Here is a 16,722-nt window from a genome sequence, read left to right on the forward strand (position 1 = left end):
GTCATACAGCGCTGCATTGTATAACGTAAGGCTATTAGCTCTATGCTATGCAGTAGCTAACAGGGAAGCCTGCTCAGCCCAGCCAGGAGCTGCGGGACGCGGTGTCTTCTCCTGATATTTAGATGAGGAGAGATGCTAATAGCTAAGGCAGTGCTGCCAGCACAGGGAGAACATACAAACTCCACACAGAAAGGGCCGCGGCGGGATACGAGCCTTGCGCTGGTACTATTAGCCTGTTACTATAGACTTAGATAACAGGGAAGCCTGCTCTGAGGAGAGCTGCTAAATAGCCAAGGCAGTGCTTATGCTTCCTCCCTTGCGGCGTACATGCTATGCTGGTACCTGTAGTTCTTCTACTGTGGATGCTTCCATGTGCTGCAAAACAAGCTGTAGCATAGGGACACCTCCCAGGACTGGCCGGCTGCACAGGACAGGCAGCTGCTGTGTGTAATCTCTCCCTGATGGGACACACTTGTGCCTGCCTACCTCCTAAGCTGGAGATACCCTAGCCCGCCTGTTATAGTGGGCACAGCCCAGTTGGAGTGCACTTAGCCGGAGAATAAATCCAGAAGCCTTGCATAGCGGGTGCACAGGGTGAGCGGTGCAACGGGGACCTAAGCGCTGCCATCGCGACACTCCCCATAATCAGAGAACCGGACACTGACCACTATAAGCCGTGGTGGGTCTCTCTCAATAAGCTCCTTGCTGATAGAGGAAATGGTAGGCGTCCGCATGCGGCAGGCGTTCAGCGCGCCTAACCCAGCGCTACACATGTACCTTCTGTAGCGAGGAGGACCCGGACTCAGCCGGGTTCAGCTACGATGGCAGAAGAGGGAGAGCCCGACTGCAAATGGCGCCGCTAGATAAGCAGGACGCGCCATTCGGAAAGGGCGGCTGATGCTATGGCCGCCGGTAATAAGCTCCACCCCCGCTAGCCGGGACCGCGATGTCCTGTCAGCGTTACATTAGTAACTGGCCGACTATGGATAAGCCCTAGACCCGGACGCTGCCTGCTGAGAGCAGCGGCGGGTGCTGGAAGGAGCCAATAAGTCGCGACAGCCACTGCAGCGCGTTCTTCTGGCCCACTTAGCACCTTCTGTTACCCGATAAGGAACTCTGGTGCGTGCGGGGGGATGGTCGGGTCTCCTAACAGTGACATTATGTCACTGAGCCCAGCTATGCATCCACTGCTCCTGCTATCAGGAGCAGTGGTTATACTTACAACTGCTGCGGCCGGGATGCTGGGCTGAGGGGGCGGCAAGGAACCCGGACACATGCCGGTGTCAGCAGTGGCGGGTCCTCGCAGAGTCCGATGACTCCAGGTGTGTGTCCCTCCTCTAGGTCACCGGACACAGGCTGCAGTAGCCGTGTGGTGCCTTTCCCGGCGGCTCCCACGTAGCAGGCAGACTGCCACAGTAAGCAGCCTGCCTGTCCTCAGTGCTTGTTAATAAATAAGAAAGGCTGGAGACAGCCTGATGTGCAACCGACTCTCTCGGGCACATTCTAAAAACTGGGTCTGATGGGGCATAGAGGGGGAGGAGCCAGTCACACTTCTAAATTATTTAAAGTGCCAGGCTCTGCTCTAACACCGTCTATACCCCACTGTCTTGAACTCCAGTGTCCCCTAGTGGATGAAGGAGAAACAAGAGATATGGCTGCACTCATTCATATTAGTAAATGCAAATAAATGCATGTTTCTTTGCAGACAGTGTATGTTAAGTGAAAGCAAACACATCATATAAACTAGACAGAACTAACAAAGCATAAATCTGCATTAAAAACTAGGTGGAATTAATAAAAAAAAAACAGTAGCATGAAGAACAGTTTAATAAGTTTTACACAACAGTAAGAACTTTACAATAAAATATACAGTATAAGATGCATCAGGTGAGCACTGATCACATATAAAGAATAAACATTAATCTGTCTATACAAGAAAATAATACAAGCTGCAAAATAAACATGCATTGCGTTATCCCATAGTCATGTCTGTAGGAAAGTGCCTAACCTCACCTTCTGGAGAGCAGAGGGAGGGCAGCTCAGCTAGGATGCCCAGAGAAGCAGAGATCAGCAGGCTGGCGTCATGTGACAGGGGCTGTTTTGCTACACTGCTTCCAGTAGAGTTCCCAGACAGACGGGGACTAAGCTGAGGCAATTGTCTGATGAGGATACAAAGGCAGAACTCCAAAGCAGCAAGTACCAGGGAATGCCCAGGCACCAGGCCACAAGTATCGTGTCCCTCACCAAACTCTGGCAAGGTCTCCTTTTCTTCAGCTCCATCATCAACTAGACAAAAGGGAAATATATTAATATACATTGAAATAAGGACACTTGGAATAGCATAGTTCGTAATGAACCTTTGATGTTCCTTGTTATTATCTAATCTCATATGTTTGTGGTTTACATTACCCCAATGAAACCACAGTATGACTCCTCCTGTACATTGCTGAAGTCAGCATTCTTCTACATCTCCTACCTGCCGCACTCCTCCTCCTCTCCTGTATGTGTTCTTGAGCTGCACTCAGGATCTGTCTTCCAACCTCTAAGGCCAGAAGTTGCACTTCTAAGGACTCTCTCATGAGCAGCAGTCGATGCAGTACAGAGACCAACTCAATGGCAAGTTCCTGGGGAATGCAGGGATAAGAAGAGTGATGAGCCTAGAACTAGCAGGATGGTCATGTCCATATGAAAACCTGTTCCACAACAGTCTTTCATGGTTTTGCAGTGTTTATGCATGTATGCATCACTCACTACCAAAGCTTACAGCTCTTTGACTTACTGATTACTGTTCCTTACTGTATAGTGGCCCTGGATACGCACTAAATTCCTCTCCCACAGGTTAAGAGCTCGGGGCCTGATGCAGAGTTGAATGCAATTTGGCCACAGGTGCCACTGCAGTGTACAAATATATTCACACACAAGTGAAGTTGTACACATCTTGTGGTGACCCCCCCCCCCCAGCCCCCCTACCCGTACACGTGGTTTCTTAATGATCACCGTCATCCGTGTGCACTTATAAAAGTCTATACTTCTGGTACAAATGTTAAGCCTAGAAGCAGGAAACATCCAGACTCTGCATAGCCAGCACCATTACAGCCCAGTTACACCTCCTCAGTCTGGGCTGGAGATGCGATTGAGTGACTTTGCATCACCTGTACTTAGTGCACTTAGCTCCGGAGTATGCGCAGTGTGAAAACATGCAAGATGAGCTCCGTAAGTGGGTATACATCCATCTCTGCACCAGCCCCATGGTTTCACTAGAGGTGCTACATATTGCTTACATTCTTGCCCGTCTATGGTTAGATGGCTGATAATGTTTGTAAAATATAAATACATTTACTTGATTTATATAGATGGCAGTGTTCAGACTGTTTCGCTGGTAACTTGCAGCCACCAATATCCCAGATTTTCATTGACTGGGTCTATGCTATTCCCCACTCCCTAGTTTTACTCATTTATATATGCACCGAGAGCTGAAATGAACAGACTAGATGGACCATTAGGTTATTTACTGCTGCCAGATTCTATATTTCTCCAAATATTGATAAAAAAAGAGCTACAATCAACAGGATTTCAGAATTATCATCAAACCGTTACCATACAGGCACTGATGTCTCCCTACTCAATGGTTTCCCTACAACCAATATGCTCAAATTCAGATCTTCCTTCCTACATGCATTTCAGTATTAGCTGCATAAGACTCTTTGTAACCTATTCTTATCCTCATCTACAGTACAAGGAAGTTATATATATTGTTCAACAATTTCTACTGAACGCAGTCACCAAGTTCTATCTGAACCAGGACTTCACTTTGAAATGTGTCTCTTCCTATCGTTGGATGTGATGTTCTGCTTTATCATGCTGTCCTGCTGCTTGTGACGTTCCCTATTGTGACTCTCAGAGAGGTACAGTTCTCATGTGCAGGGTAACATCATATTACTATTGCTTACTGGACGTGTTCTCCTACACCCTATGGGATATCTCACATAACATGAGTGACACTGAGCAGGACCAAGTCTTGCAGCAAATGCTGGACATTTCACCAGCATACACTGGTAAACAACTTTGCAATGTCACCACTTGGCTCAAACTGTGAAGGTATGTATGTACAGTATGTATGTATGTATGTACAGTATGTATTTATGTACAGTATGTAATGTTTGCAGCCAGCGTTTTTTTTAGGGCTCCTTTCAAGCTATTTTTTAACACTTAGGCAGATTCCATCCACACTTAGAATTGTGTTGAAATACCTGTATGTTGCTGTGTCATGTCCTGTGTATTCTCACCCGTACAACATGAAAACATTCTTTATTTGTTTAGTGAAATGATTTTCTGGTATAGTTCATCGGGGAATACAGGGGTATGCCCATAGGGAAGGAGTCCTCCCTAAACTCATTCACTTTAGGTTTAATCCTCATGGTGCGTTAATGGACTAGGCAAGAAAATAATCAACGTTAATGCGCAGACTGATAAAGACAATAGCACTTACCTGATTGGCCCCTATTTGAGCCCAAGGCCATGCACCTCTGAGAAGTGCCCTCATAGCCCTCAGACAGGCAGATATTCTTTCCATAGGAGCATCCACAGGGGGACAGCTGAGAAATTCCACACAGATTCCTGCCGAGAGCACCCAAAAAACAGAAGCAGAAAAAAACCCAGTTGCTATATGTACAGAGAGAGGGGACAATTACCACAGCAGTTATAATGGCCACTTTCACAAGTTAAAAATGATATTTAAACCGTTTTTTTTTTAAACTGATATTTAAGCCTATATCCCAACAAATGACTTGTCTTGCAAGAATGCTATTTAGCAGGGTTGTAAAGTTTATTTAGTGGAATTTATAATCTTTGAATAGAACTGGGATAATCCAGGCCAATTCATTAATTCTGCTGTGTGGTGGTGTGGCTGGGGTAAGGTGAAACACTCAAGGCCAAATTAGAAGCCTGTGATGGGTATGGTATGATGTTAGGTCAACAGTTCTCATGTCAGCATGCATTATGTCTACATGGTTGAAATGTCGACATTCTTAGCATGTCAACAGTGACCACACCTACACGGATGACATGCCGACATGATAAAATGTCGACCTAACGTCCCAGAGGCAGCAGCGTCTCCAGTGTCTTCTTCTGGGTCCCGATGATCATGTGACTGTCAGTTCCGGCAGATTGATCTGGTGAGCCGGCATTCCGGAAAGTATACTTGCCCTATTCCCCAAAGGTGCGTACACACTAGACAGGTTGCTCCATGAGCGACATCGTTTAGTGTTTCCCCGGCAGGGGTGTGCTCAGTGTCATTAACGACACTGAACACAAAAACTGAACTATATAGTGAAGGGTATAGTTCAGTGCCGGGCTCTCTCCCTCATTCCAGAACATGCAACAATCTGACAATATCGTCAGGTTGGCCTGCATGTTCGAGCGATGAATGACAAAGACAAACGACCTGCGGGAGCGCGCATCGCTGGTCGTTCTTGTTCATCGTTTTTGCGCAAAAAATTAATGATATTTTGGACGACTGCACGATAACGATATAGTTATCGTTCTGTTGTCCAAAATATCGCCCAGTGTGTACGCACCTTAACACTAACCCTCCCTCTAGTGCAGGGGTGGACAGTAAGTGTGAAAAAATACAAATCATTATCAATTTTCCACCACCAACAGACAAAAAGCAGATGTGCATCAGTCCACCTAGAAGTCCCGTTAACCGGCTTCAACTCCTTATGATTCCTTCTCAAGGACACCTTGAGAAAGACTCAATGAGTTGAAACACGTAGGTGGAGGAGAACAACAGGTCGGTCATTGTGACATCTGGATGGACTTATGCACATCAGGAACATCTTTTCCAGGTCCTATATCTCAGGAGGCGCTTGGAGTAATATGCTCGTGCGATTGTAGGTGTTCTTTGTACAGTACCATATATGGCACGCCGCTTTTTGTCTGTTGGATTCAAAATTGATATTGATTTGCATTATTTCACTATAACGATATTTCACCATGTTTGGAATTCTTTTTCTCCCTATATGTTGATTATGCAGACAAAAAAATCTCTGGGAGATTAAGGAAACCAAGTGATACCATACAGAAGTGGAGTATACAACACTAAGGAACTAGTGATGGATATTTGATGATCTAGACATATTTAGCTTTGGATTGCATCTTTGAAAAGTATATCTTAACTCAAGTCAGCAACTGTGCAAGTTTTAGGTGTTTATTTGGAGAACAACCATTTGAAACAGTAGTAATATATTTAACCTAGACGGTTGTGTCAAAACCCACTATATATTTGTATGTTAATGATTTTGAAGGAGGGTAGGGTGACCACCTGAGTGGGGTTTTGTGTAGAATCTAATTTTGAAATGCAAGATTTAAAACTCTTCTTTATATAATTAGGCCAATATTAGTTTCATTATCTGTAGTGCAGTGTTAGGGTGATTTTTTATTAAATATCCTTGTTTTTTATTTATTACACTATGATTGTTTTATATACAAAACTGTATTACATTTGATAGTAAGAGTGGTTTATAGACACTGGATATGTTGGTACTAGTACATAACAAATGAATGGATAATGAAACAAAGAACTGGCCATATACCAAGAATTAGATGAAATCTCTCCGAATTCAGATCTTCTGGTGACTTGGTTAGTGGCCATGTGCTCCGCTCCTGCCCCATGGTGGTTGGGGTGACAGGGCGGGAGAGCCGGCTGCCGGCCTCATCCTGGTCTGGAAGTAGAAAACCAGAGCTGCTAAGCCACAGAGAAGTAGCATGAAGAATCGGCGCCCAGGAGCTAAGATAGTGAGGCCTGGCAGCATCGCTGGTCTCCGCAGTATAAAATGCTCCCCCTGAAAGGCAGCGACACAGGAGGATAAATTGGGGAGGTAGAAGACTAAAAAAATTTTGAAAGAACATACAGTAACATTAGTACTCACTTATGCAATAACTGGTATATATATATATATATATATATATATATATTTATTATATATATATTAGGGATGTGCAGGCTCGGATTAGTTTGGATTTGCACGCCGTGTTCGGATTTTTATCTCCAAAAAACGGGGCTCAGAAAGAGGCAAAACGTCATCTTTCATGGACAAACATCATCATTCCTGGACAACAAAAGTCCAGGAATGATGATGTTTGTCCATGAAAGATGACGTTTTGCCTCTTTCTGAGCCCCGTTTTTTGGAGGGAAAAATCTGAACCCGGCGTGCAAATCCGAACTAATCTGAGCCTGCACATCCCTAATATATTATATATATATATATATTTATATTATGAGAGAGTCGATATTAACTTTATCCTGTAGACATGGGGCCTGATTCGGAATCAGACGTAATGTCGATGTTGCACGCAGTCCAGCGATTTGTTTGCTACTGCGCATGCGTCCAGAGTCTGTGCACACAGAGCCGCATGGTCTCAGTAATGTCATGAAAATGTATTGGGCATTCCTTGGTGGAGGCACAGGTATGGACTTATGTGTGCGTTATGGAAGTGTTGTGCGTGTGTGTTGTGAAGTGGTTGTGAACTCAGACACACATTGGAGGCCATACTCAAATGGACAATCTGTACCTAGCATTGGGAGGGTGCAAGTTTAGGTGGCGTGACTGATGACTGAGTGTAAAGACGCACCAAGCAGTAATTGAACATGTAAAGATGTACAGCAGGGAAGGGCTTGTCTCTGTATTTGTATGTAGTCGCAGAAGTAATACTGGTAAGAGACGCAGACACGTACCCTGCAGTGTCCCACCCACAATCAGGACCATGGTGATTAGACACATCCTGTACTCACACCAGGTGTTGTGACTGAAACACAAGCTGCGCCAACATTTATTTAAATAATGGCTAAAAGTGTCATTCTTAATTGAGCTTTTACCCCTAAGTAAGTTACAGGTTAAAAGCCAAATTTCCATGTCCTAAACACGCATCCCTATGTCTGTGAAATCTGCTCAGAATGAGGCTAAAATGTACTTGTCTTAGGCTGGGTACACACCTGACCGATGGCCGACCCAGCGGCAGGTTTAAAGCTACATTCGCATCGCAGTACATGTTGCATGATCTGCCGTACAACACGATATATCGTTACATGCTTAATGTAAATACACAGTGCTGTCCGTCACATCGTCCTATCTCATGTGCAGAGCATTAGATGGAAAGATGCAAACACCCAATGATGAGCTGCGTGGATTTGGAGGATCGCAAGGTCGGATAATATTTTGTATAGTGTGTATCCGGCTTAAGTTCTTCTTGTTGTCATCTGAATCACCAGAGACTGAACAACAACGTTCGGTGTCTGGGTGAAAGAAGACAATAGCTGAGTAAGTATCAATAATTAACATAATAGGATTCATTTTAAGTTAGACGTTTGTCAGGTTGTGTTTGTTTTGTTTACATAACATACACATTTCCATACTGCAACTGTGCACCAAAGGTGTGAATGCTTATGTATGTAAGCTAACTTAAGTGCATCATTGACTTGAGTCAACTTGCTATTGAAAATGCAAAACAGGACGGGCAAGCATAGGGAGAGTATAGTAGGCGCTTATGTTGTCCACATCCCTACGTGCATTCTTACCAAGTACTAGATTCACACTTTATGGGTTATCATCAATTCACACCTTGTCTGAGCCCTATCATAAAAACTTAAACACAACAGAAATGGTCAACATCAAGCTTTTCAGTTCTTTCTAATAATGACAACGTCAGATGTGTCCGCACACACCTAGCATTAATATGCCTTGTGGCGTGAGACGCCTGGCACGAGTGAGCCGCCATGTCCTGTGCGAGTTGGCTTGCGCTAGGCATCTTTACAACATGAAAGTGCATTAGTCGCAAACAGATGTGATGTACCACTACACAAGACTGCACGGATTAATGTCATATGTGACACTGTACATCTGTGTGCGAATGAGTCTGTAAATGAAGCACAATGGAACTTGGCATGGAAACAAACAATGACCACTGCATCGTAGCACTTCATATAGATACAGACTCAGACGCAAGCCAAATTGCAGGGGACCTGGCGTGCCAAAAAAAGGCTGTTGGGTGCAGCTGCAGCAAAGTTAGAAAAAGGAGAGAAATGTAAAATTGCTGCATTTTAGATTATGCAGCCTTCAATAAGAGTAAATTACCATTGTCCTGGCTAGACTTACCCTGTGGCGGGAGCTGATGGTCGCACTCTGCAGTCAGTGTAAGCAGTGCATGATCTTGTAGAGCCGACAACCATAACTTGCTCAGAGTTGAAATGTCAGCTTGCATCATAGAAAAGAGACTGTCCCCAGAGTTCCCACAATCCCCTCCTTCAGGTGACTTCCTCTCCTCAATGGCGATGTTGATCTATTAAAGATCATACTATATTTGTAAGCACATAATAGTATAGGATGACTAAATAAAGTCTGAACCATTCATAAGAACATATGTAGATGATCATATCTCATGATAGATGTATCTAGAAAAGAGGATCGTTACCTTACTGTAAAATCTCTAGCATGAGTGTAGGAAAAAACAAACAATGAACTAAAAGCCACAAACTAGGAAGCAGGTGCAAAATAAAACAACATTAATCCTAATCAGTATAATCCTCTGCAGTCTCAGTTACGGTCCAGCTTATTAATAGCCAAGCAAGGCACAATAATAAGAGCTAGTTGTGCAAACACAAGCTAAGCATTCCATGTATTGGGGAAGAACAGTTAAGTGAAAAATACTCTTATCCTGAGCAGGAGTAGAGGGGCCTGCGATGATGGGATGGGATATTTATTACCAGTTATTTACATAGCGCGCACATATTATGCAAGGCGCTTTACAGAGAATATTTGGCCATACACATCAGTCCCTGCCCCAGTGGAGCTTACAATCTATGTTCCCTACCACATGCTCACACACATACACACTAGGGTCAATTTTTTGTTGGGTGCCAATTAACCTGCCAGTATATTTATGGAATGTTGGAGGAAACCGGGAGTACTGGAGAAAACCCACGCAAGCACAGGGAGAATATACAAACTCCACACATGTAGGGCCGTGGTGGGAATCAAACCTACGACCTCAGTGCTGTGAGGCAGTAATGCTAACCATTACATCGTCTGTACTACCCAATGTTCTCCCAATGGATCTCACAATGTTCACAGAAAAGAAGGGAATGGCCATCTAATGCCTGCACTACTTTGTTACTAAAGGGAGTATCAGCAGAGGCAGTTACAATAATGTAATATAATTGAAAAAAAAACTATATGCGAAGAACTAGGTTGTTACTCTGCATAGTCACAAAACAAAGCAGCATCAGGAATGCACAATAAGATCACTTTGCTAAGCCCTGCAAAGTCATATATTATATATTATATATATATATGAGCCTGGAGGACAAAGGGAAGACAGGATAAGCTCTTGGTTAACATGAAAAGTCATAACCACTTTTGTCAGAGAAGAAGGTGTTGAGTGTTATTCTACTTTCTCTTCCCAAAATATTACAAAGGAAGAATATTTAGCCAAAGCATCCAGTTTCAACACCTGCGTGCTGGTCTTTTAGCCAAACTGATGACCGGGAAAATAGCACAAGGGTTCAAAGGACAGCAGCTGGGGGCCCATAACACTAAATGGAGTTATCATTGGGCAAACTATCACATAAGGGGGCCTTAATGTGGAACATCCTTTGTTGGAACACTTACACCATTATGATAGCTACCAAATGGAGAACGCGGCAGTAACCTAGACCTTTCTCCAACTTGCAATGTAGAAGAGTATACTAAAGCAAGACAGAACTGCTGCACATCCAATCATATCTCCCAACACATCCCAAAAATAGCCCATTCTGCAGAGAAAGGTACGTAGTTAACTAGGTGGTCTAGAAAAAATCATCTCTCTGAAAGCCAAAAGTGATGAAGGAGTGGGCAGGACCAGAAGCAGTGTAGGAAGTCGGCATGTGGAGTGTGGCAGCGTAGACAATTACGTGATGTCAACATTCCTGCCAAGAATTGTCGTTGGGGTGTAAAATAGGAACTATGGAAAATATTAAAGGACATTTCCTGATATTGTGCTGCTGGCAGAAACCAGCATGCAATAAGGAGATTTTTAACCAACACATCACAGGAAAGTGAAAGGAAAACGGCACCATTGACTAACTTCTACTTACCAGACCCTGCTCTAATCACCCCCTTTCAATAACATCCCCATGCCCCTTGGTTGTCACCCTTCTTTTAACATATTCTTTTTTTGCTCTGTGCAATTTACTCCTGCTTATTTTATCATTACTTTCTCTGTTGCTCCACAAAGTAACTGTATTTTATCGCAAGCGGTTTCTTTTTTTTATAAAAAACAAGAAAAACAGTAACTATTACAAAAACACATTTTAGAATATTGAAGAAAAAAAACATACAAAAACAAAATTATGCAGTGAATACAAATTATATCACACAATAAGAACATTCTCGCTCCGGTACCTGTAAATACTGGCTGTAATATGTATATTCTTACATATGTATGATTTGTGCTTTATTTACCTCTGCCCAGGCCTTCAGTACAGCCAAGGTCTCCATTGTAGTAGTGCTCTCACTATATACACTTGAAGTTTCTTTTGTCACCTGCACTTTGCTCAGAGAAGAGAGGAGAAGCTGCTGAACCCTATGCAAGTCTGAGGGGTCCTTTACAACCTCACTAGCCAGCCACGCACTGGCAACCTGTATGAGAAATAAACATAGCTGTAACTTCTCCTTCTGGAACATACCTCTCCTCCTCAACAGCATCACCACCACAGAACAGCACAACTATCATTTCCTCATCAATGTTTAATTATAAGGTGGCATAAAACTGGACAGTGCAGGATAATGCTCCAAAGAGTAAAAAATAAAATAAAAAAAAATATATATATATATTTCAAACAAAAGGCGTCACTCCAAGACTTGTAAGGTATAAAAAGCCGGGTCTTTAATACATCGACGTTTCGGGGGCTGCTACCCCGTCATCAGGACAGACATCATGTATGTATGTATGTATGTATATATATATATATATATATATATATATATATATATACATACATATAGATAGTTATATTTGAATGAGTAGGTGCAGATGTGACACAGATGGTAGAGAGGGCCTCGCTTGTGAGAGCTTACAATGTAGAGGGAGAGGGTCAGGCAATTGGAACTAGTGGGGACGGGGTAAGAGCCGTTACTGCACAGAAGGAATAACATCAGGATAGAGTTGGTTAGGCTACAGTAAACATGTGGAAGTGAAAGCTGAACATCAGAAACAGGTCTAAGAGGGTGTGAGGGACAGTATGGGTTTTGGAGATGATGGTGGATTATGGAGGTTAGTAAAAGGATTTGCAGAGTGGTGCAGTGGATCTGGAATGGTAAGAAGAAAAAGCAATTAGTTTGAATTGGAGCGAGGACAGGTGAGGATAAGAGGAGGGTGCAGTAGTTACAGCAGCAGACAGGATTGAGCAATGAAGCAGAGGGAGGAGTCAGGAATGACATTAAGGAAACTGGGACTAACGTGGAGAACACTGAGCCCAGTATGTGACATGTTGAGCTTTAAGCATCATAAGGATATCAAAGTGGAGTTGGAAAAGAGGTAATTGGCAACAATGGGTAAAATGGGAAACTTGGGGAAGTCAGTTTGGGTATCATTTGTGTAGAGGTGATATCACAGGCCAAATAAGCATATTAGAGGTATAAAGAGAGAAAAGCAGAGGTCCAATATCTGAACATTGAAATACCCTGACAGATACTGGCAGTGGTGGGGGAGGATGAAGAGTTATTAGGTAGGAGCTAAACAGGTAAGCCAGTGGTTCCCAAACTTGGTTTGATGGTCCAGGACCAAAATCAAATTATTTCTGGTCAAAGTGATGGGCAAAACCAGTGCTTTCAGCTATCAGAAATGATGTAGACAAGCAGCACTACATAATGGAGCCTAAGGATGACTGGTAAGAAACTTTTGGCCTAGGAGCACTGTGAAAAAACTGCTGATACTCTAGGAAGCCATAAGTAAAAAAAGAGTTTGGGAACCCCTGAGGTAAGCAAAGGACTAGGGAGTGAAGGGTGTACAGGAAGAGAGAGAATTGTCAATTGTATTGAAAGCCACACAGTGGTCAAGTATTAGGAGAACAGAAAAGTGACCCTTCCATCTAGCTGTAAGCAGATTGTAGTAAATAGTAGTATAAGAAGTATAAAAAAACATCTGTACATTTTGATATTTTAATGTGATGACAAAGGTTTTGGACAATAAAAAACAATAACTATAATAAATATGATGCCGTTTGGTTGGTTCTGGCATCTGTGGGTGTTCCTTTGGAGTTGCCAGGTTGCATAGTGCTCGATGGTTCTTTTTACATTGACAGCAGAGCAAAATGCAGGCATGGTTCCACTAAAATGGCTGTCTTATAATATGTTCTGACAGGAGGCCAAAGGTCTCTAATTTTTTTCTGTAAGTTAATTTTAAGTCCCATGTCTCCTTATATTGCACACTGTGCCACTCTTCTCCATCCGGTCACCTTAAAGCCCAAGTATCTGCCAATGGATATCACATAGGTACCAGGATGTATGCTCTGGAATGTGCGCAATAGTTACCGGCACATAGCAGTAGGTGACTATATAAGATTAGACTTCATCCAGTGTTGCTTAGTATAGACTATTGAGTTAAGAAGAGACCATAAAGTTGGAGAGAAATACAAAAAGACATTGCCAGCGTCACCATCGGGGTAAAACCAATGATAATGGAACAACATCAGACACCAAACCCCCTCCCCCCATCGACGAGGAGCCATGAACCACCGACATTTGCTAAACAATGCAGTTTTTTATTCAGGGTTCACCATCAGTCAATAAATTATAGTCTTAAAATACTAAGCATTAGCATTTAAAATAATTTGCCACCTTCTAGCGTTCAGGCAAAACGGAGGAAATAACTTTTTCAATTTTATACCCATTTTTCAATGTTCATGAACTTTGTGGACCTACAACTGAAACACTCCTATTGTTACATTAAGCCCAGCACAGTATCCCCAACACTAATTAAACCTTACCACAGCAGTCTCATTGCCCCATGTGCTATTGGTCCAGTGCTCCACATTACAACACAGCAGTAGTAGATGCTCCAAACCTGCTCATCATATTATTTATTTTACTTCTCTGTCGACTACACTTCTGAACCTTATAATAGTAAAGAGGCAATTCAATTCTGCACAATGGGCGCGAGCTGCTGGCATTTTGACCGTTTTGTGGGCATCTCGTGGGCATTATCACAGATTTATCATAGAGCTGTACAGGAAAAGTTGCGATGTTCGGCAACAGTAATTCCAAGTGGTGTGCGCAGCTACACAATGCCCCTCAAAGCTTCTACATTTTACATTTCAGTTACTCCTGAAAACTCAATAAACAAATCTAGCTAATAATTAATGAATGCTCCAAAGGCTATTTAGGAAAACACCCCAGAGTTTCCAATGCCCCCCCCATTGGAAGAATGAGAAAGACACCATACTTAGCATTTGCAAAAAAACAAGTACTGTATGTCGTTATCCTCTTCCCATAAATTGCGGTTGATAACAAAACTGAGCCATCCGATAGTTACATTATGATTTTATTGCATCATTACCATAATTTCCACTTAAATAATTATAGAAAATGTTAACAAGATTTCTCATAATGTTAAACCAAACATGAAAGCATATAATTCTATATAGTAATGAATCAGAGAATGTATAAGTTACCTGGCAGGCCTTGGCAGTAACATCTGGTGGGGTGTCGGTGATGAAAGCTGGTCTTACTGCGGCGACCACCTGTTGGTACAGAGAAACTCATGACACAAAGTATACAGTATATATATCCCAAGTACAGTAGATTAACACATGCTGCCAAATCAGTCAAATAGACAAATACTGCAGCATGTGTGAATCCAAAGTGTAGGCAATTCCTTATAATTATCCTAGTAAAAACTATAGGTTTATTATCAGGCATTACTGTAATAGTACTATAACAGCCTGAAGTGATCCAGCCTCATAAAACAAGTGCCAACAGCCTTCACAGAATCAATCTGCTGATCCATGTACTGTATGTGACCAAATTAGACATTGATCCTGTCACTCTCAGTAGGCGGAAAGAAGATTCTCACGATGATAAGAACCACATATCACAACATCACAATGATACATATATAAATGTAAATATTTACAGAGACAAAAGGAAACCATTTACATGATAAACGTAATCCCAGAGTACATAAATATGGCCGGGGTGATCATACACTGATAAGGATGATAGTCTTGAACAGGGAAGATATGTGCTATGTCTTCTCCAGCTGAGTGATTGCAGTTAGCCATTTAAATGTACATAAATATAAGCATATAGTAAAACAAACTGCCAGTGGTTTTCAAGAAAAAAAAAAAATCTGATCATACATAAGCATTTCCATTATATGCAGGTGTTAAATGCAGCAAAATAAACTGAACTTAGGACACTGGCGCCCAGTCCTCATCACTTGCTAGCAAAGTGTTTGGTGCAAGGAGGAGACACTGCTGCTATTTAAATGGAGAATTATTTTTTCCAGTTAAATATAGTAGCTCTGTTACTGCTTGCATAGTATATTTATTAATAGACAAAATTTATACCATATAGTTTTACCACCAAGCCAGCCAGGATATACAACAGATGCTTTGTTTGAAAATCTACCTTGTATGTACTGTAAATAGTGCAATGTCAACTCATACCTCTATCTACATGTGATACCATAGACATTCATGCATTGTAATGTAGTGGGTATCCCTATCCTAAATCCCTGCCCTTTGGGAGAAGCTTCTTCTAGACTACATTACTGCTAACCCGCACCTGACTGAGTTCTAAGTGACCGCATTTAGGGCCTAATTCAGACCTGCTCGCGAGCGCAGGACGCTCGCAAGCGGGTCGATGGTGCCCTAATGCGCATGACGGAGGGAGCTCCATCGTGCGCATGCGCACGACCCACATAGCGACAGCCAAGCTGTCGCTATGGGTCTCGCACCAAAGGCGGCGTGCTGTCGATGGTGATTGACAGCACGCCCCCTTTGGCGTGATGTCAGTGGGAGTGCTTTTGGCTTTGATAGAGCCAAAAGCACTCCTGGACTTGCGGCAGCGAGACCCTACCGCAGTGTCTCAGCGCAAGCCCGATGGTCGCGATGGTCTTGACCATCATCATGGACGCTCGCATAAGCTGTGGGTGGTAACCCACAGCTATGCGAGCATCCAAGAGGCCGCTCCATTTTTAGGTAGGAGGGCCCTGATTCAGAGCGAGCGCTCTGGTCAGAGCATCCGGCTCTGAATCAGGCCCTTAGTTACCTTGGAATCGTACAAGTCAATTTCCTCAGTGGAAGCCGCTATTGGTTTTCAGGGTGAATACGCTGCATTGAGATGCAAACTCATAGAAAAAAAGAACGTGAGATGGAGAATAAAAGGAGAGAAGGATACATTGTCGCTTTTCTTTAGTCTCTTGTCCACATCATGAGATCCCATCCTTAGACTCTTTGCATAACTGGACAATATCCGTACCATATCCAAATACGGGTAATTATTACCCTAAACAGCTTCTAAAATGAAGACTTATCAGCCCCCGATCCTTTCATTTAACATTAAACATAGCGGAAACAATCTCAGATGGTGCTTGAAAATTTTCACTTTTGTGCAGTTTATATGATCTGGCTATTTTCTGTATGTAAGTGGCTAATAGGCAGATTCTGAGTTGCAGACAAAAGCGCAC

At 42.8% G+C, this 16,722-nt stretch overlaps 1 protein-coding gene across 3 annotated transcripts in view; it reads right to left on the bottom strand.

Annotated features, from left to right (window-relative positions):
- Window positions 1-16,722, bottom strand: part of HEATR5A (HEAT repeat containing 5A) — a 169,861-nt gene that overhangs the window by 24,149 nt on the left and 128,990 nt on the right. For all 3 annotated transcript variants that reach the window (XM_088456611.1, XM_088456610.1, XM_088456612.1), the window contains 7 exons: window positions 14,705-14,773; window positions 11,496-11,672; window positions 9,153-9,336; window positions 6,594-6,842; window positions 4,490-4,617; window positions 2,477-2,624; window positions 2,014-2,286 (listed from right to left, as the gene is read on the bottom strand). In XM_088456611.1, coding sequence (XP_088312737.1) covers window positions 2,014-2,286; window positions 2,477-2,624; window positions 4,490-4,617; window positions 6,594-6,842; window positions 9,153-9,336; window positions 11,496-11,672; window positions 14,705-14,773 — 1,228 coding nt within the window. The remainder of the gene's footprint in view (window positions 1-2,013; window positions 2,287-2,476; window positions 2,625-4,489; window positions 4,618-6,593; window positions 6,843-9,152; window positions 9,337-11,495; window positions 11,673-14,704; window positions 14,774-16,722) is intronic.

Source organism: Taudactylus pleione, unplaced genomic scaffold, assembly GCF_031769625.1.
Source record: "Taudactylus pleione unplaced genomic scaffold, aTauple2 ptg000707l, whole genome shotgun sequence".
Taxonomy (NCBI): domain Eukaryota; kingdom Metazoa; phylum Chordata; class Amphibia; order Anura; family Myobatrachidae; genus Taudactylus; species Taudactylus pleione.